This window comes from Poromitra crassiceps (genome assembly GCF_964638095.1).
Source record: "Poromitra crassiceps genome assembly, chromosome: 3".
Lineage (NCBI taxonomy): Eukaryota > Metazoa > Chordata > Actinopteri > Beryciformes > Melamphaidae > Poromitra > Poromitra crassiceps.
In genome coordinates, this window is record NC_139625.1 from 41,152,821 (window position 1) to 41,174,930 (window position 22,110).

At 44.7% G+C, this 22,110-nt stretch overlaps 1 protein-coding gene across 1 annotated transcript; it reads left to right on the plus strand.

The window, feature by feature from the left end:
- Positions 1-1,115: 1,115 nt before the first annotated feature.
- Positions 1,116-8,104, plus strand: prox2 (prospero homeobox 2; the record flags this gene model as incomplete). Its single annotated transcript, XM_083633027.1, has 4 exons — positions 1,116-2,718; positions 4,608-4,744; positions 5,934-6,128; positions 7,937-8,104. 4 exons carry the CDS (start codon positions 1,116-1,118, stop codon positions 8,102-8,104), a joined length of 2,103 nt encoding a protein of 700 aa, XP_083489153.1.
- Between the last annotated feature and the right edge of the window lie 14,006 nt (positions 8,105-22,110).

Below are 22,110 nucleotides of genomic sequence, written 5' to 3' on the forward strand. Positions count from 1 at the left end.
GCTATGTTATATATATTATTGTTTAAATGGTGTGAATTACTGAAATAAAAACCGACTGTTAATTGAGAAAAATAAAGTGGCCTGCTCTAAAGTACAAAAAAGTGGCTCCATATTTTAAATTGGTGTGCTAGGCTACTTGCACCACATTTTGTCACATCAGTCATAGAATAACAAAATACTTTTACACACTTAAGGGGAATACAGCCAGTTAACATACAGTACTGACTGGCAATTGAATCATCCATCTAATTTTTCTTTATTGCTTTCTTTTCTTTTCTTTTCTTTTCTTTTCTTTTCTTTTCTTTTCTTTTCTTTTCTTTTTAATTTGGTTGAGCCAAATTAGGATTTTATCAGTTTTAAATCTGAACATTGATCATGATGGTCATTGATTAAGGTGAAAACCATACAAAGATAAAGAGGTATTCATGATATTTTCACGTTAATAATGCATACAGTGCCGTTTCTTGTGCAGAGTCTCTGCCTTTCACAGACTGAAATCTACCTTTCATGGGTATGCCACGATTGTTCTTTTTATCCTTCATGTTAACTATCATTACAGTACAAAACCCAAGATGAAAGGATAGCCTATAAGAATGCATTCCCACGTTCCTCAAGATCATGGACATTTCTTTTACGAATCTGAGGATCTTGGAAATTGTGGAGAGTCCTTTGATTTCCCATACTATGAATATGCAATAGTACTTTTATTTGGTAAAGTAATAATTTTAAAGCCATGGAAGTAATTTCAAATTTTAGATGGAATAACAACATTACCTGTGAGGGTTATATCCACAAGTTTGTTTTATCTATTTTTTTATTATCATTTTACACTTTATCCACATTACTACCCAATGGATAAAGAGACACTACACATTGCTTTCAAATGGAATTAATCTAATAGACAGCTACTGATGAAACCAGTTATTCAGGAATAGATCGAGGAAGAAGCATCTACAATTTTTTTGAAAGTTTCGATATGTTTTTTTACCTTACTTAGGATCCATGTTTTTGAATGAAATAAATGGTGTGCTGATTTTTCTTTTTTCCAGATCCTTACATTTTGTATACTGTGATTCTGCAGAGTGTGAAGAACCTAAACAGTGTTCTCCTTGAGCATGAACCTCAGTCTCCCAGACCAGAACATGCACAACCCCAGCGAGGGCTGCCTGGAGGACGACAAACCTGACCTCATGATCCCTTGCTTCCGCCGAAACATGTACGACGAGTCTCTGGCCTCGTACTCCAATGGATCCATCATCTCCCAGCTGCTCCGCAAGACCATCCACAGCAAGCGGGCTCTGGACGAAAGCCATTTCTACCTGTCCAGCTCTGCCATCGCCGACTCCGGCCAGGAGGACCAGAGCAGCGTCTCCTCAAAGGACAGCGCGGCCGATGCTGCCTCCCCCAGCTGCCACCTCTCGATGGGAGCCAGCCCAGAGGGGGAGCGCCCCCTGAGTGATCACCTGCAGGCCAAGAGAGCCCGAGTGGAGAACATCATCAGGGTCATGGCGGGCTCACCTAACAGCAGGCCGCATGGAGACAGTGAGAGGTCCGAGGCTGAAGCCAGAGAGACCAGGGAGACCAGGGAGGCAAGAGAAGCATACAGAGAGAACAAACGCAAACAGAGGCTGCCTCAGCATCAGGAGCACGGTGTCGGAGGCCCGGCAAACAGAAGAGCCGGATGCAGCAGCACCGGCGACAACTGCAACCCCAAGGATGAGGAGTGTCACAAGCTGAAAGAGCAGCTCCACAGCATGCAAAGGCGCCTGCGTCAGCTCCAAGAGAAGTTCCTTCAAGTTTACAACCAGGAAGACCCAGAGCATGAAGACAGCGACGAGACAGCTGACGCCATTGAGCACGACAACTTGCCACAAAGCACAGTGTCGCGCCACGCCAGCAATGAAGAGGATTTTGAGAGGAAGCACGACAGGGTGGCTGCAGAGTGTAAGGGCCGAATGAAAGGAGAGGGTTATCTGGTCCACCAAAGACAAAGCCAGAACCTGCAGGACACCCTGAAGCAGGAGCTGTCCCGGGCTGTGAATGAATGCGTGGACAAGGTGTTCAAGAAGGTCTCCACCACGGGGCTGGACCTGTCCCCTCAGCAGCGCATGTGCCCATCGCCAGAGATGCAGATCAGTGTGGGTTCAGACAAGAAGAGCCAACAGGCAGGCTGCGCCCAGGAGCAGCCCCAGTCCGAAGAGAGCACGGTCAAACCCCGTTCTCTGGAGTACTATGAAAGCACCGAGGCCCAAAGCCCAGAGGACCAGACGGAGGCCCTGTCGTTGGTGGTCCGCAAGCCGGCGATGACCCCTCTGAGCTCAGTCACCCCGACAGTGAAGAGGCCCTACCCCTTACACCAGCCACCCTTTCAGTTCAACTACAGCACCCCTCTGCATGACAGCCAGATCCTGGAGCACCTGCTCAAGTACGGGCCCCACACCAACTTCGGGGGTCTTCCTTGCATGCCCCCATCGATGGACAGGACCTCCCCAGACTCGGTGGACCTGCCCTGGGACACCATGGCCATGAGGTCCAAGGTGACGTCCGGCCACCTAGGCCACCACCCTCGTCCCACTGCCCTGGGCCCGGTGATGGTGGACAACCTGTGTCTCCCTCATGTCAAGATGGAGTGTGGTGAACTGCAGAGCATGGCTGAACGAAACCCCTACATGTCTCTCAACATATCCTTTCACTTAAAGAAACGGTTAAGCTACATTTGTTGTGCATTTTCAGATAAGAGCTTCTTGAGGCAGCATTTGACCACACATAGTTATAGCTGTTGAAATTAATAACCATTTTCTTTCGTAATGAAGGAAAAAAACGGGTGATATAATATGGCATTTGTTTGACAGATGTACTGTAGGTTGAAATGGGAGTGGTGTAAAAAGAAAAGTGTGTCTTTATTACTATGTAAATATAATTCATTTATTATCAAATTACTAAAATCATTAAAAAAATTCTTATGAAATTATTTATCTTAAAGAAAAAAAATAGCAATTCACATAAAGCCACAAAATTAGGAGTAAAAACATGGTATCTAATAGTAATTTTATACTTTGATATAAAATGTTTGTATGTTGTACTATTCTTGTTGCAGGACACATTTTATGTTTACCTTGGCATATTATACAAACTCGATATATTTGAGCCCGTCCATTTGAAAAATGACTGGTGGAGATTCATTGCAGCATGAGCAGTTCCAGTAACAAACTTCAAGGAGAATTGTTTCTTTGATCTTGCTCAGCCCACTGAAAATGATAGCATCTTCTTTAATCTGAACAGAGTAATGACTTTAAGTCCAGAAAAAGACAAATAAAAAGGAATACAAGGCTTTGATAAGAATTGCCCGGAACAAAAGCCAATTTTTCAAAGGCAGAGAAAGCATCGCTCTCTGTTTCAGGAAGCGCCTCCCGTTTTTTCAGACTTGAAAAGGTGCAGGATCCATTTCTCCATCATCAGAGTGATAGAGGTGCATCTAAAAGGTCACATCTGAGTGCCGCTGGAAACCACAAGTGCCTTCCAACCATAACACTTGAGCTCTTGTCTTGAGCATTTGTTGTTGGAAACATCTGTCGAAATCTACACTATAGAAATAGAGTACAATCAAAAAGAATTTCAGCGTATAGGAACTGAAAGAAAGTCAATCCATCAGTGTTGTCTAGGATTTATTTATTTATTTATTTTGACCGCTGTTTCATATTTGTAAACTCTGTATTTTCTGATGTCCACAATCAATATGATATTGACCTTAATTAAGACCAGTGATTTCTTTGCTGCTAATCTCATCACAGAGAAAAGGGTCCTAAAATAGTGACAGAAGTGGTCAGTGTTGTTGTTGATTCTTTGTCACGAGGCTTGAGAGAGGAATATTATCTGCTGCCTCTCAGGATCCGCTTTATCTTTACAGTGCAAAGAGCTCTGCTTCTCTTTGAACAATACCACATAAATCTTTCATCCCAACTTCCTTATTTCAAAGGTAGGCTTCCCTAATAAATGTATGGTGTGGTGTGACCCGATAAGGAAATATTATGACCTAAGGCATGGTTGTGGACTACAGAGGAAATACTCCTGTGCATCTTCACTGCCATAGGGGGGAAACTTGAGAAGGAATTGAATATATAATATTTACAATAAAGAAGAATCATTGAAATAGACATTTGACTAGGATATCAATACACGGTTGCCCTAAATCATCGAAATAATTTTTAATAAACAGAATATTTAAAATGCATTCTATAAGCTGTAATGTAATTCTATACCATTCCCCAAAATTAACATTTTGTCAGAGGAAAAATATATTGCACCATATGTTGTCTTGAAATCAACTTAATTATATCTGAAAATCAACTCCTTCCTTTCAAAACATTTCAAAACAAGCCGCCCTAACTGCCAGGCATGAAGTACTTCACCCTCTAATTAAAAATCCCTAATCTAATTGGTAATGCTGTTTTGCCAATAAGCACATGTTAGGGTCATTATTGACTCCCTGGTTAATGGCGAGCTGTTCTTTAGTGAAATTCAATTTAGCTGAAGATTGAGGCAACACAATACTCTGCTGTGCTATCACTTTGCATGGCACTGTATGCTGTGAACTATTTAATTGTCAGCTTGTATCTGCCTTAACGTATATGTGCACATTCAAGAGGGCCTCACCCCCAACCATCTGAAGAAGGCAAAGCTCATGTTCTTCTATACCCGCTACCCCAGCTCCAATGTGCTGAAAACCTTCTTCCCTGATGTCAAGGTAAGTTTTATATTGCACAGTTTATATTATATAAAAAATATATACAAAATTGTTTGTTCTGTGTTTATCTCCCCAATATCGACTTGTTGATGTGTGGTTGCGACAGAATCAGCAGTGTGTCGGAGGAGAGAAACAAAGGAGCAGAGGGTTTACGCTAACAAAGCCGCTAAGCTGCTAGTATGTCCTGGGGGCAGAGGGAGATACAGGGGCATTCTCTCTTTAAAAAAAGCCACTCCAGTCAGCAAATGGAGTGACAAAGGACTCTGTAGGCAAGGCATTGCTATTGAGTGTCAACATAGAGTTGGTATTAGACTTGTGCTGCAGCAACTAGGCTGTGAGCTGTGAGCGCTGGCCCTAACCACAACATCCTGTGTATTTTGGCCCTGCATGGTCTCCTGCCCTGCCTCCTCATCACCTCCTCTCCTGTCTCCTTATCCGCGTCCTTTTATAATACCCCTCCTAATTCTTCCTATTTATCATTGTTTCTTCTCTTAACCTTTCCTATATCCTTACTGCTTCTATTGCACATCATCAAGCTTTATACCTCCCCTCCTGCCTCCTTTTTTGATATCCTTTTTCCTTGCCTACTCCCTCTCCCGTCTCCTCTTCTGTCTCTCCTCCTTCCACTGTGGCCCCGGATCGCCGGGGCCAATGTGGGCCCCCAGCCCCTCAATATGGTCTGACCCCCGGAGGTCAGGGGGGGGAGGCCTGCGAACGTCTCCTCCTTGCCTACAGTCCTGTGGTGGGAAGTGGCACTGAACAAAAGAGGGTCTAATCCTGGTGTCTGATTCCATTCTATCAGCCTGGGTCAGTGAGAGGGAAGCTTCCTTCTGTCATTACACTGCTGCTTTCTCACCCACAACAGCAGAGAGAAGAAACGTCTTTGATGCCTGCCCAGCCCTTAGGCATTTTTTCTCTCTTTCTGGATGACGAGATAGAATAACAAGACTAATGTCAAGACTGAGTTTAGAAACACAGAGCTCTGACAGAATGTTTTTTCACCCTGAACATTGGTGGGAAAAGATCAGGGCAATTAATGTTGAGAAGAGTGCCAGACCATTAGGTGAATGCTGGTTTTTAAACCACTTCTCAAACTCATACTAAAACACTGAGAGCCCATTGGTCAATATGTTCTGACTAGACTTATAAATGGTATAAAGCCACATACTTTGCTTCTCTCCACTTCCAGTTCAATCGCTGCATCACCTCTCAGCTCATCAAGTGGTTCAGCAACTTCAGGGAGTTCTACTATATCCAGATGGAGAAGTTTGCCCGCCAGGCCATCGTGGACGGCGTCAGTGATGTCAAGGAGATCTCCGTCAGCAGGGACACCGAGCTGTTCCGGGCACTCAACATGCACTACAATAAAGCCAACGACTTCCAGGTAAATTCCCCTCGCTAATCGCATTGAGGCTGCAATTTTCTCTAATCTGTATCATTTGCATTATTCATGTTGCAGTGGAATTATTTCTCTGGTCTAATCAAGAAACGCTTCTAGCTCAGTGCTTCTCAGCCTTTTTCATATCAAGGACCCCAATGTAGTCCACACAATGTAGTCCATACAATGTAGTCCACACAATGCAGTCCACACAATAGGGCCATGGACCCCCATTTGGTGAGATTTTGTCTCTCGGACACAGATCTGAGAATATTTTTTGTAGGTATGATTTTGTCCAGAACTCCATGACTATCTGTATAATAGAGAGATAACAGTGAAACTATGATCAACATAGTAATTCTTCTACATTCTAGAATTGTTCTCGGTATGAAATAATGATTCATCAATTTGTGGGAACCCCCTGGGATGCCCTCAAGCACCCTGGTGGTCCAGGGGACCCCATATTGAGAACCACTGCTGATTCTAGCTGATTCTGTGCTCTTTGATTTTTTTCAAAATAATCACTGCACACATACAATGTATGACCAAAAGTGAGAGTTTCACTACTATTCTTCATCATTGCTCCCCTTGTGCAAATCTATATTTTTCTGCATATAATTACAGTAAAAACATCACTCAGTGGATGCGCTTTAGTCAGTCTTGCAGTAGTTTGTCAGGAAGCCTGGCAGCTGACTGGTTCATCACAGTAGCTGCAGCAGTGGCCAAGCTGCTGATAGGTCAGTCAGACCTCCAGCATGTCACCCATGTCCTGGTACTGACCTATGTGTCACGCTGCACCTGTGGCTGGCCAGCCTTCACAGCCATTATCTCAACTCCAGAGTGATGCTTTATCAAACTGTGGGAAGAGGAAGCCACAGAATCCCACTAAAACAACTGGGGATTAGAGGACCAGTACGCCTGAGCGAGACTCAGATTGCTACTGATGCGGAATGCTGAGAAAGACGCAGTGAATTCCGAGGGAGACGGCCGTTTGGTGGGAAAGAGACGAGACCGTTGTCTTTACCTTGGGACCAAGACATTCCTTTCCCAGGGATGCTTTGTGTCGAGAGATGAGGGGGAAAGAAAAATAACTTATGCCAACAACTGTTGTGTTAACCGGCCAATGGATGGGAAACAAGGGCGGCGGTTTCGGGCCTTCTCCCAGCATCCTTTGCATCTAGGCTGCATCTGTCGATTGGCGCTGAGAGGACAGGCTAGAATTCCTGGGAAGTTGGGGCGCTCTCTCTTTCCCAACAGTTAGTGTAGGTCCAAGAAAACAAGGCTGGTTAATGCATTTATTGTATGTGTGCAGAGAACAAAGAGATGAGCTCCTTTTTATCAGTCTGAGTGCTTGAAGAATTGTGCTACAGGTGCATCATGTATTCTTTATGCAGAGTAAACCAGTGATTCGCAACCTTTTTCATATCAAGGACCCCAAATTGAATCCACATTAGGACCATGTCCCCAATTTCACAAGATTTGTTCTGTCAGACCCAAATCTGCGAATATGTTTTTATTGCTAGATGATTTTGTGCAGAATTCCTTGACTGCTGTATCTGTTGTGCAGGTAGAGAGATAACAGATAAACTAGGATCAAAACAGTCATTCTACATTCTCTAATTCTTAACGTCTTGTAAATGAAATAATGTTGACCTATGGTGGTCCCCGGACCCCAGGTTGAGAACCACTGGAGTAAGCTGAATAGAGAACATGTCAGTATGGTTTGTGCCAAAGCATTAAATAGATATACTACTGATTCACTAGTGGAATAAGGTTCTTATCAGAGAAGTCTCCATGCTTTCCCTGTTTTACAGGTTCCAGACAGATTCCTGGAGGTTTCTGAAATTACCTTACATGAATTTTACAACGCCATTTCCACAGCCAAAGATTCAGACCCCTCTTGGAAAAAGGCCATATACAAGGTGATCTGTAAACTGGACAGCGACGTCCCAGAGGAGTTCAAGACCTCCTCCTGTTTATAGGCTGATTTAAGTAGAGAAAGAACAAGTTGAAGGAAGGTGATTTCTTTAGTCACTCAAGTTAGTCACTCGACAGTATTATTTCATCATTTCTTGTAGTGCATTTTAGTGAGATGAAATGTAGATGTTGGATGAATAAATCATTTTGTAAATCTGTAAAAACACACACACACCATTTTGAAAGTTAGAAAAACTATCTATAGTCTGTTACTATGTTCTGCAACTATTGTTGAATTTTAATGCTCTCATGGTTTATTATAATGTTTAGTGTCTACTCACATAATCTGCCTCAGCACATTTAGAGAATGATTGAGTTCATAGGTGTGCCAACATGTTTACAAAGGTGTAACTTTTTTTATTAGGATTAGTTTTAATCCGTATAGATGAGCTAGTTTTAGATTGTTCAGCTGGAAGAGAATTGTGGCAACTTGTCAGTATTATTTTGCTCTGCTTTTATTTTCATTTCATAGCTGTGTGTTGTGTAAATGTACATGCACTGCTAATTATAGTTGTATATTGCATAATGTTTTATAATTATGTTGTAACTATTAGCTTGACACAATCTTCATGTGAAAATAATGCAAGTGACTATCATGGGTTTTATCACCCTGCATAAAGCCTTCTTTCATGTACAATCATTTTCAGATCTTTCAGACATGCCATAAACACTGTATTGGAGTGATTGACAAAATTAAAGATGCACTAAATTATCTTATGAAACGAGTGTCTTTTGGTCTTCTTAATCACAATATGTGGGTGGGGGGGAGGATATGAAAATGAATCCGCATCTTTTGAAAGTTTTTGAAAGTTTTATTTTCAATTGAAAATGAATGCAACTCTTCGCTGACAATTTTCTGGGCCATTTCAGAGGTGCCTCTAATCCATGTCCAGCAGCCAGCTGTTAAATGTCCCATCATGCACAAACTATGCTGCTCACATTGTTAACTGAAGCCAATTCAAGTCAACTTTCTAATGCTGCTCACATTGTTAACTGAAGCCAATTCAAGTCAACTTTCTAAGGCCTGCATTCATTGTGTGGCCGGTGCGGATGCGAACAACTGCCATGTCTTAAAAACACACACAATGCATTCCCTCCTAATGACTAATGGCCAATGTGACCTCATATCGGTGTTGTGCCACCAAAGCAAAATTCCACAAACCCGTTGACTCTTTCTTCCAGGCACCCACTCGAAGCGTGCTGGTCACTTCATAAACACACATGCACACATACACACACACACACACACACACACACACACACACACACACACACACACACACACACACACACACACACACACACACACACACACACACACACACACACACATGCACGCACACACTCACATGCAAACACACACACACACACACACACACACACACACACACACACACACACACACACACACACACACACACACACACATGCAGTGACATCACAAAAATAACACTTTGATGCCTTTGGCTTAACACAGACCAGACGACTGCTTGAGCTCATTAATTCTGATAAATTAATTTCACTGTGGATTGTATATTTCATGGTCAATTATATGAATCAATATGAATCATACAAGTTTTGAAGCACTCCATCTACCCCATCACTATTATTATTTATATTTTGAGGAGAGGTAATATGGCAACTTTTACCAACAAAGATACATGCTTTTAAATTAAAGAATATAGACAGGAAGGCATAGCCCACAGCAGCTGGACGACTTGACACATGTGTCTTGTTAATGTGTTAGATGACATTGTGTCAGTGCCCAAAACCAAACATTTAATTGGAAAACCTGTTAGGCGCCCAAGCACCAATTACATCAGAAATGATAACATTAAGGAAATTAAAACATTTGTTGGATTGGTTCACGAGGAAGACTGGAGAAAATAAACCCCAGTAATCTTTTAATAGACATTTCTTTTCAATTAGATCATTCTTCTTCAGTAAATTGATTTACATCCTCAACTCAATTAAAATGCCTCTGGTCAAACCAAAGTGCGTTGCTCAAATTAATTTGTTGTGTGACATTTTCAGAACAAGACTTGGTCCTCTGATATAATGAAAGAAAACAAAGAAAATACCCTCAACTGTTTAACTGCCTCAGGCCTCCTGATCAACTTCTACAGTACAATATTCTCTCTGAAAGAATGATGTATAAGACAAAAAGTGCTTTGTAGAAAATTAAATGAAAAATGAAAAGCAACATTTTACCTTGTTGTAAAGACTATTTTTCAATGGATATTCTGTTATCGGTTTTACCCTTAGTAATATATATTTCTACAGCATGGCTTCTTGAAAATGCTCCTGTAGGCTACATGTCATTTATATATTTTTGAAATCAGGTGAAGCTGTGAATTTCCCAATGTCTCACACTGAGACACAAATGAGAGAAAGCATGCTATAGTTTCACAGCCACTGGCCTCCTCACTGTGAAACAGTGTCATCTAGTGAATATCTGCTGTAATGCACAGAGCTCAGCCTGCCTGCCTAGTCAGTCAGATGATCCATCTCTGACACTGGACTGGTCCTTTGGTATCCTTTGATATGCACTATATTTCATCTATAATATATATATATATATATATATATATATATATATATATATATATATATATATATATATATATCATCTTTTCCCAGAGGCTGTACAATAGACTTTTAAAGTAATAAGTCCACACAATTGTGCAATTGTGATCAATGTTTTTTATCCATCAAAAGATATGCTGTCATATTCTGTTTTATACAAAAACCTCCACACAGGGGTGCACTTGTCCCTGTTTACATCATGCTGAACAGCAGTGAGTGAAGCCAGAATTCTTGAAAATGGCTTGATTTCCCCTCACAGCAAAGACCCCCAGGGAAATGGACAATCATTCACAACTGTTTCATCGACATAATGCCACACGCCACACGTGTGAGTTAGAAACGCACGCTTATTGGTGCGCAGCCAGTGTGTGTGGTGTAACGTTAATGAAAAACTAAGCCAGTCTTGCCCCAGCAGGGTCGTGGGGAGACAAAGGCAGGATCAAACAGCCCAGAGCGGGACACAAAAGGCACTGCGACGGTCCCCCTGGTTAATCTTCTGTCTCCTGCTCACACATACGGGCTCGTTGGCTCTCGCTGGGAGGGCAAAGGGGTGCAAAGGGACTGGAACTTGAGCCTGGAGGAGGCTGACTTTAGGCTGCCCTTCAGACAACCACTCCTTGGTGTAGTTTGGTGTGATCACCAGTAAATCTTTATTAATTTTAATTGGAGCCCCCATTTAAAAGAGCAATTAAAGGGGATTAATCGAGCCCATCCCGTATAATGTCTTGTGTTAATTAGTTTGTCAGCACTGTTTTAATATCGCTTAATGACTTCATATTTCAGGGATGACATTAAAGGGATGCTGAAGGAAAAGAAATGGCCTTATCACAATGTGCCGCGTTAATGGGAGATGTCCCCCGCCAGCGGGCAAGGTCAGGCCCGCGGCCGCTGGGGAGAAAGAGGCTTCAGGGTGGCACCAGGAAGCCAGCAACCTCCAGAGGGATACACTCCCTCACACACTCACACACTCACACTCATATCTATCACACTCATACTCACACACACACACACACACGCACGCACATGCACACACACACACACACACACACACACACACACACACACACACACACACACACACACACACACACACACACACACACACACACACACACACACACACACACACACACACACACACTCTCTCTCTCTCACACACACACACACACACACACACACACACACACACACACACACACACACACACACACACACACACTCTCTCTCTCTCTCTCTCACACACACACACACACACACACACACACACACACACACACACACACAGTCTTTCATTTGCTCAGATACTGTACACTGTGTACAGTAAGAGTCACTCTGAAAAACAAGCAAATATTAAACAAGTTGTCCCCCACCAGTGAGTTCCACCCTTGGGTCAGTCCTATTACATGAATTGTCAATGGCCCCCCCTAGCAGCACAAAGTCAACATTACAGTGTGACCGATCCATAGGACAGAGACTATCCTGTACTGTATATACTTGTCGGAGTCAGATGTTGTCATTGAAAAGACAAATCTACCAATATGATAACACTGGATGAGGGAAGTTGGAAGCTGTGTCAACATTTACTATGAAATTTGTATTTTGTTCAAAATGCCATTCAAAAATATGAGAGCTCCTTCATCTCCACCACGACTCTGTCTGACTTCTAGAGTTACCAAAGCAAAGCTAACCCTCCAGAGACACCAATGACATTGCCATTCACTGTCTCGTCTGTTTAGGGCCTTGGCCATTCCACTGCACTGCTGTCAGCGGCATTATGCATACTCCTTTGTTTGTCAAGTACAAAATAGTCCACAGAGGCACTGAGGAGCTGAAGAATGTGCTGATGGTGGATATTTAAACACCGACAAACAATCCAAAGTTCTACTACTTTTTCCCTCAGAAATGTGATGCTGGGGTGGCTGTCATAATGCCTTTACGCCAGTCTTTACAGTGACACTGAGGCAAAGATGGCCAGGCAGAGAGAAGTTGATAAAAAGCAACAGCACATCCTCCTTATTGCAGCCCTGGCTGGCTGGCGTGCATCCCTGCTAATTTGAGTGTGCCCTCGCACCTCCACTCTCCTCAGCACATTCATAAATCTCATTCCCATTATCCCGCTAATTAGCCGGGATTACAGGAGCATGTAATGCCCCCGCTTCCCAATAGATTGATTGGAGGACGGTCTCTTTGTTTTGAAATCACTTCCTGATTGATGTACAGAGCCCTAGTTTGCAATTGTAATGGCCCAGATGTTAACAATCAAATGCGTTTCCGCTCCAGGAAGTAACAGTCTGTCATGGAAGAGGAGCCAGCCAAGCGTGTAACGACACATCACGGGAGTGTGGGGAAGGAGGGACCAGGGAGGAGGGGATGGAGGGATGGATGGAGAGATGGAGGGGGGGGGGGGGGGGGGGGGTGCTTATGTACTGGAGCCCTGGCTTGTGTTGCTGGTGAGAGAGGGCAAAATGTCCATGCCCACACCTCAACCTGAACTGAACCCCATGCTGTACAACTTTGACCTTTGACCTGTGTTTGCCTTTGTTCTCACAATAGAGAGGATTCATTACATTAACCTGTATGGTGATACAATCTGGATCAAGATTGTTTTTCTTTGTTTCATCTTCTCAATTTGGCCCTATTTCTCTCAAATCTTCTCATGGATTATGGATTATTAATCTATTTGTTGTGTCTCAAATGTCTGTTGTTGGCTCAGTTATTTCGATTAAAGATGCACACATTTCAATGTTCAGATTACCCAATTTTGGTTTAGAGAAGATACAGAAACATTTTAAAGAACTTTATCTGCAAGTCACCATTGAACATGCAGGCTGTCACCTACCGCCGCTGGCTCCTCTCTGGAAGAGATCTGTTTAGCGAACAGTAGAGGGCACTATTGTCTAACCGAACCAACTCCCCTGCTTCCCTCTCCATTTCTTTTTTCTTACCCTTCACCAATAAATCACTTTCCAGGATAGTTAATGGATATAGGAGCAGATCATGAGTGAGCTATCTGTGGGGCGATAATTTAAGTGAAGATCCCCACACTGATTGCAGTGAAAGGTTATTTATTTCAACAATAATGCAGGACACAAAGGGGGAATCTGGGCAAGATTACTGGCTGGGGTACGCTAGAGTGCTCATCTCCAATGGAGCAGCGTGTAAATTGGGTTCACTTTCCCCAATGAAAATATAGACTGCAGTTTATTTCAACTTTATGCACATGGAAGGCTGCGCTTCCCTCTCAAGGGTGGCTGGGGACTAAGCGATGGCTGTGCATATGCAGGGAGGGTGGGTTTAGACCTTGAAAAATGCCCCTTTTGTCCCTGAGTCTCTGAAAGGCTGAACTATTGAGGTATAGCCCTCCATCCACTGGTGCCCACTCTCCTCTAATTAAAAGGCATGAGGACAATAAGGAAAGGGTTTAAAGCCATGTTGGCTTGAATAATGGACAGAAGCATCAGCTCCTAAATGGAACTTAGGTGAGGTGATGTGTCCATGTGTGCAGTGCATTGTGTGTGTGTGTGTGTGTGTGTGTGTGTGTGTGTGTGTGTGTGTGTGTGTGTGTGTGTGTGTGTGTGTGTGTGTGTGTGTGTGTGTGTGTGTGTGTGTGTGTGTGTGTGTGTGTGTGTGTGTGTGTATGTTTGCATGTTGTACAGTATACACAGTGGTGCTGGGCACTATTGATTATGTGTGTTTGGGGAGAACCCCAGGGCACAGAAGCCAGTTCAGCACAGATACTCCAGTTCTCCCTTCATGCAGAAAAATGCATGATTAGGGCCCAACTGACATGTCTGAAATGTCTACTGGAGAGAGAAGAGGAAATAGCTCCATATGCTGCCCCATGTGGTCACCGCATCTCCAAAACATGGCACCACTGACTGACTGACTGCATCTGCATCACTTACACAATAGCCCATAATCACAAGGGTCTACAAACCTGCTGTCGGTAAAGAAACACATGTCAAAGCAGAGGATGCTCAATGCACATGCAATGTATACTTTTACATGTCTGTCATGCTCCAGGCATTCAACTATGCTGTCAGCAAAGATATGCATCAGACATGGATCCAATGCTATGTGAGATATACCATTGGGTAAAGGATGGGAGCCCTTGAGCTGCATGATAAGCTGTCACAGACATAACATATGTATCTATGCTATGCTTTGGTAAATGCTCTCGCAGGCTTTGGTTGACTTTACCTGGGGTGGCAGGTGAATTCCCCTGTTCACTGCCAATGGGGATCACTGAAGTAGTGCAGAGAGGGACGCACTTGGGTTGGGGTTTGGGGGTGACGATGGGGGGTGCTGGGTTGATTTGGGCCCTCTAGGTTTGGACTCTCCAGGGGGGGACTTTTCTCCCCAGATGGGCCTACTGATCACCAGACTCCTTCCTCTGGGTGATGGAAGCTGAACAGCCCTCTCAATGCAGCCTTCCATCAAGATGGAAGGATCACAGCACAGATCATCCCAGACAACTGGCTGGGGACGTTTGGGTGGCTGGTCCCATGAGGCGACAACGAGGGACAAGAGGGGACCTGCCTGAGACTGGCAGCTGGAGCAAGCAGCCCCTCCTGGCCTAACACACCCATGGGTGTACCTGCTGCTCAGCTTGTGCCCCAGTGGCATGTGACAAATGGTGACATGCTTCTGCTCCCCTGCTTTGTTAGATCGGTTGGCCTGATTGAAACCGAAGCAGCAGGCACCTCTCAGATCCATATGTCTGCAGACAGATAGAGAGGAAGCAAGCAGCGAGGGAGCACACTCATCTGATCAGACTCAGACAAATGAAAATAAAGTGATATCATTCAAACACATAAACGTATGCAATTTTCCGCAATAATGGGGATAGAGGAGATGAGCATATGCGCTGGCATCATTTGATTTACATATGGATGAGTCCGTTTTTGTTTTTCTGCACACCACTTCCTTCATTAAAATGTGCAGCTCAAGTCGTTCAAAGGAGGCTCATATTTCATGGAAGAATAAGAAGAGTTCCAAAGGATTTTGAAGAAATAAAACAAATAAAACAAGAAAGGAGACAATTGAGCCAGGCTTTGAAGTTCCAGCAGCCTTTATTAAAACTGTGACATGATTGATAACCTGTCAGTCACCGGAATAATCACAACCAATCCCGTCGCTCGCAGCCAGCTCTGCCTCCCGCCCTCATCCTTTATACCCCTATCACCCCCAACATATCCACTTGCCATTGAAAACCTGTAATTGAATGAGTTTTTGTCATTATTTTGATTAATCATATTAATTTGTACTAATTAAGAGATGGTTTGAAGTGATGACAATTAGATTAATGGAATTAGTTTTAACTTTTTTCACCCAACCTTATAGAAAAAAAATCAAACCAGGTCTGTTATGAAACAGTTGGCAATCTGGATTTTAGGACTAATTGAATGTCTGATTTTATTAATGATGAAATTTATAAAAGTCCTTGAGGGGGAAATTAACGCAGATTCAGCTGCTAAGAGTGGAAAATTAATTAAAATTCCTGGAGATATTCCTGTCATTAAAGGCACAGGCCCCCGTTAACCCTGGTCCTACTGTGAATGGCTGGTGTGTACACAGGGGCTCCACTGGCTGGAGGGAGATGAGGTGTTAAGTGGTGACAAATAAGCTTTGAGGACGCCCTGATTAATTGTACCAAATTAAGTGTGGATCTTCTCAAGTTGTGATTGGCTGGTTGCAACACCAATTAACCATAGGGAATTACACCAAACCCCTAAAACTCAAAATTACCTAGCAAGTGTTGCTCATAGAGACATGGACATTGTATCAGAATGTGATGTTTCCCATCTTGACTTGTACCAAATCTATATGCTTGGGCTTGTACTTTCCACAATATTAGTCAGGAAGAGTTGACTTAGTACTTTCTCACATTGCCATAAAAAAAATGTTAATTTCCATGCGAGTCAAACTGCACTTTTTGGGCCCATTTCCAAGCACTCCCTGTCCTGGTGCTGCGGCCAGCGCTAGTGATTGACACCCAGGTCAACCCCTGCCACTCCGGGTGCAGTGGGGGTCTGACACTTGTGTTGCATGGGCTCGGCGCGCTCCTTCAGCTCTGCATATTCACCAGCCTGTCTCCCTCTCTGCAGGCCAATTCATAATTAACAGCTGTTGGCTTGTCAAGAGAGTGGCCCTGGCCATGGCACACACACACACACACACACACACACACACACACACACACACACACACACACACACACACACACACACACACACACACACACACACACACACACACACACACACACACACACACACACACACACACACACACACACACACACACACATACATTTATATTCACTCAGAAGACCCCCTTGCCATGGATGGATTTCAGAGGCCATGAACCCATCCTCCTTCCCTGAATGATGGACACTCACCTGAAAGCTCAAACACATACTCAGTCAACCTGCTCTCACCATCCCATCTCCCCTCCCTTTCTCCCTCTCTCTCTCTCTTGCATCTCCCCTCCCTTTCTCCCCCTCTCTCTCTCTTGCTTGCTTTCGCTCTCATTCGCTTTCTCTCTCTCTCTCTCTCCCTCCGTCCCCCCCCCCTCTCTCTCTCTCTCTCTCCTGCTCAGCACCTTCTGCCACCATGTCAGGAACTTTTGCATAAAGTCCGGTCCGTCTGGCCGATGCGACTCCGAGGCAGTATGAAAATGAAGTGTGGCCACGGCTGGCCCTCTGCTATGTGTGTTTGTCATGCCTGCTTAGCTGAAGTTGAAATGTAAATATAGACCACGGGAGATCTCGCCCGCGATAGGCTGCTTGAAATTCTAATAAACAAGTAGCTGTCCACCTGTAATAAATGATACCCATAAAAAGGGGTGATTCCTTGAGCAGATAAAGATGAAAAGTAATTGTTTGTGCTCACACAAAATTAATCAGATCAAAACAGGGGCAATCATTTTAAAGAGACACCAGACCCATAAAAAAGGCAAAGCTGTGATAAAGTATTGGCTATCAGGCATGCAGTCTGGAGGTTAGCATTACAATAATATGGAGGGCCAGTATTCATGTGGCTGGAGATAGGATTATTGCATATATTCAAAGAGGGGGGAATGTTTATGGTACATATACAAGCAGAGGCTCACAAAGACATCCCAGGCACAAGGTCATGAGCAATGGAGAGTTGGTCTATTTCACCACAGTAACATCATAATCTCATTCTCCAGTTCAGACTGACACCACAAAAAAGGTAAATTATTACAAATTATTGGACACTACAACAATATTGTATTAATCTCTTTAAAGACTAATTATAAATGACCATCAAATAGTCACTGACTGTGAAGACAGATGAAAAATGATCTATTATTACAAAAATGTTGTTTAATAATTAATATCAACGTTAATTCATCCAGTGAATTACTGTAAGTATTAATAATGTATAAATGAATAATCACAAGGACATCTTTACTCAGGGCCTGATGGCATTTTGTCTATCACCATTTGACCAAGCTTTTCAAGTTTGTGTAAAAAGAAACAGAATTTGAACACGGTCTGCGTATTGTTTGCTTTGCCATGGCTGTCATCACTTTGGTTGAACGTAACACACTTGTGGTGCCAACTAGGGGTGTTCCCCTTACCCAGATGCCATAGTGATCAACACACAGTGTATGCCATCCGGTTTGAGGGTCCAGATATGATGGACCACCTGGACAGAGGAGAGGCACGGCAAACACGCTTATTTTCACAGCTTTGATATGCTAAACACACAAAATCCACTCCAGCAAAAGGGCCAATTTCCACTGCAGCAGCCATACAGATGGTGAGGACATAGAGGCTCTGTTCAGCTCTTCTGCACTGGCTATGGTCCTATGCAATGTGTTGACCAGAGACCCTGATGCACACAAACACTGGAGCTCGCTGCCCACACTGCTGCCCACACTGCTGCCCACACTGGCCACCTTGAGACCATCCATGGACTATTTCTAGCATGAGGACGACTGATTGTTCATTTTGCACAATGACATCTCTGTTTACATACTTTTTTTTGCACATCTTTTTCCTGCATATTTTCATTGTGCCTTTTCCAAGGCTGACGTGACAACTAACTGCCCACTTATTTGGAACTTATGTCAGCGCTCTCCTCCGGTGGCCCTTGATATGCTGAAAGATCAGTGGTGCTGCTTGACATTTTCACAGCAGCTTTTTGGGCTCGGAGGCTGATGAGAATCCAAATGTAACACAAGTCACAAGAACATTCAGTCCTATCAATTTAAAGCGTCATTTTTTGTGTGCCAAACTAAAGTACAAAGATATGTCAAATAGAAGAGATCAACAAGTCTTCCATTTAGCAGCTGTCCTAATTGAGTGGCTGATGAGGCTAGGACTTCTCTGGAGGCTCTTGTGTGCTTTGGCAAGTGTCTCGTCTAGTTACAGGCAAAAGATTGCATTTGAAAGAGAGGGAGAGCCTGCAGCCAAAGGAGGCAGCACTTGGGCGAAACTCTCAACGCCGACCAAATTCCCCGCGCTCTTTATTCTTGTCTGGCAGGTTGTAATGGAGTTAATTGTACAATAAAAGCTATTCTCTAAATCATTTCCTCTCCGTCCATACAAGATTGATCACGGAACCAATCCTTTCTACTGCTGTAATTTTCATATTTAATGAGCGTGACTCCAAAACTATTACAGTAATTAGTCAAATCTCACATATCGCTAATGATGCTCGCAGTAATTAATATTGTATTTAATTAAAAAATGACCCATTTCAATGGCTTGCATGCAGGCGTTGCTGGTTGGTTTGCCTGCGGGTAGGAGGGGATGTTGGGGAGGGGGTGTATGCTGTGGGGGGAGGATGGGGGTTGGGCTGTCGGACAGCGCGGTGGAGATGGATAGAGAGCTATGGGGAGAGGCGGAGGTGGAGAGGGGTGGGGTTGGGGTAGGGTGGGGGGAGACAGGTGTAGGTGCTGTGACTGTCTCTCTCTCTCTCTCTCTCTCTCTCTCTCTCTCTCGCTGTGCCACTGCAGCTTTCCAGTTTCCTGCAGCATATGTCTGCGTGGTTAGCATGTGCTCAGAGCCCCCTCTTTCTTTCACTGGAGGCAGCCAGCCTGTGTGATTTATGTGGGGCCCCTGTTCCACTGTGCATACACTGGAAAATCTCCAGTTTACACAAGAATTGCCTGAAAAATGAGATCTGTGACTACATTCTTTTCATTAGAGGCTTACGCTAGCGTGGAGCCTGGGAGCCTCTGAGCTCCTAATGATGCGCGCGCAGGCCCACAGCCTCCCAGCTGCTCATTACCAACAACACTCGTGTCACAAACGCTCTTATTTAATTTCCACAACAATTAAAAAGGAAAACAGTCGCTAAACTTGTGCTGCTCGAGGCGGCTGAGTGCCGTGTGTTCAGTGGCTCAAACAAAATGTTTGTGTAACACGTGCACACACACACACACCAAGTTCAATGCGTGTGTGTGTGCGCACACACACACACACACACACACACACACACACACACACACACACACACACACACACACACACACATTTTGATGTTCTGCGTTACATGCTGGATTAAAGAGGAACTATAAACAATAGCCCTATTGATATTGTGTTCCTCGCAATATGCAGTCAAAGAGCTCCCAGATAGGAAAAGACATGGACATGCTGCAATGACATTTTATTACCAAGTGACTCAGTTCACAAATGCACACTAAACCTCTCCTTGTCTATGTATCCAGTGACAGATATTTGTTGCATGTGGTCTGTATGCCCCCCCCCCCTCCTATAGACACACAAACAATATTGCATCTCTCATATCAAGAACATGCAAAAAGCAGCCACTTTCCCCTCGCACCCCCCCCCCCCCTCCTCCTCCTCCTCCTCCTCCTCCTCCTCCTCCTCCTCCTCCTCCTCCTCTCCACCTCCCCAGCCATCAGTAACAAACAATGATGCTGTGGTCCCAGGCAGCAGTTCAGTTCTCTTATCTAAATAAGATTTAGCCTTCATTTAAACGGGGCCTCCATCAGTTTGGAGAGATGGCAGAGGAATAGTCGGTGGGATAGAAGACCTAGGGCACCTCATTTTATCTTTATTTATGTCTCTGTGCCTCGCTCTCTTCCCAGCAGCAGGACTGCGGTGCGCACGTGCCACCGCCGAGACGCACTCAACAATGTAATTGGGGTGATGAAAAATTATCGTGATTGGGGGCATTGCTTCTCTCCCCCCCCCCCCCCCCCCCACACACACACACACCACCGCCACTACCACTCTCCGCCCTGTGCTCCCCAGCCCGCGCCCGCTCCTCCCAACACCCTCCCGACCAGTAATAACATCTCCGGGCCCATCTGTCACCATCTAATGTGACAAAGTTTTTATCGCATGTATTAAGGCGGCCAGATTAAAAAGTAAATACAGCAATCTCACCAGGCCCCCGCGCTGGCAGGTTATGGCGCATTTCACGGTGGCCTGAGCACCTCATCAGTGTTCCGCCGCCTGTGCCCCTGGCAGGGAAACAAACAGGCCCCCAGGGAGCAGAGCCTGGGGGGGGAAGGGGGTAGAGGGGGCCGGGGCGGGGCGGGGCGGGGTGGGGTTGTGAGGGGGGTTTGCGGTGGTTGGCTGCAGGGGATCGGGGTGAAGAGGAAGGGATTGGAGGTGCTTGGCAGGCTGGGGGGATTGGGGTTAAGGAGATGTTAACGGATACCATTAATGTTATATGTCTTCTTCCCCAAGAGGTGCGACGGCAGCCTATATTGCCCCCTTTGTTCCCTCCAGCCCTCTCCATGGGTTGAGGGTGTGGAAGGAGCTGGGAAATTGCAGGGAAGTAGGAGAGGCAGAAGGTCTAGAACTGCACCGCACAGGGATTCCACACATCCTGGGCTGCTCAAGTCTCGGATTGGATGTTGATTTCCTCAAACCTCTCCCTGTACCTGCTCTCACCGGGTGACTGATCCGTGGCCCGACCATCTCGCACGCTCTCAGTCAGTCGTCCCCTAGCCTCCCCTGGATGTCACTGCGTGTCCATGGTCAGCGCTTCAGTGCTAACGTAGTGCCTTCTCCATCTGGCCCATCCGCCTCAGCTCTGCACTCAGGAGGAACACTACTGTGGCTCTCAGCACCGCGGCTGGCAGATGGGCCACTGAATGCAGTGTGCCTCTCGGATTAGCTCGTGGTAATGGCTCATTTGGGCTCCTATGAGGAGATATTAGCGCATGTGTTCCATACGTCTGTGCCGAGCTCCATTACACCACCAGGAGAATCCTTCATAAACACAAAACGCACACCTCAGGAGTCTCCTTAACAAGGGAGAGCAAGTGGAACGGGATGGGGAGGGAGGGGGGGGGGGTGATTTTCCGGAAATTTAACAGCAGAGTGTAGAAGACGACTGGATCCAATCGACTCCGGGAGCCACTGTGTTGTTTCAGCCCACTAACACTTTTATAACTTCATCACAGCCAATTC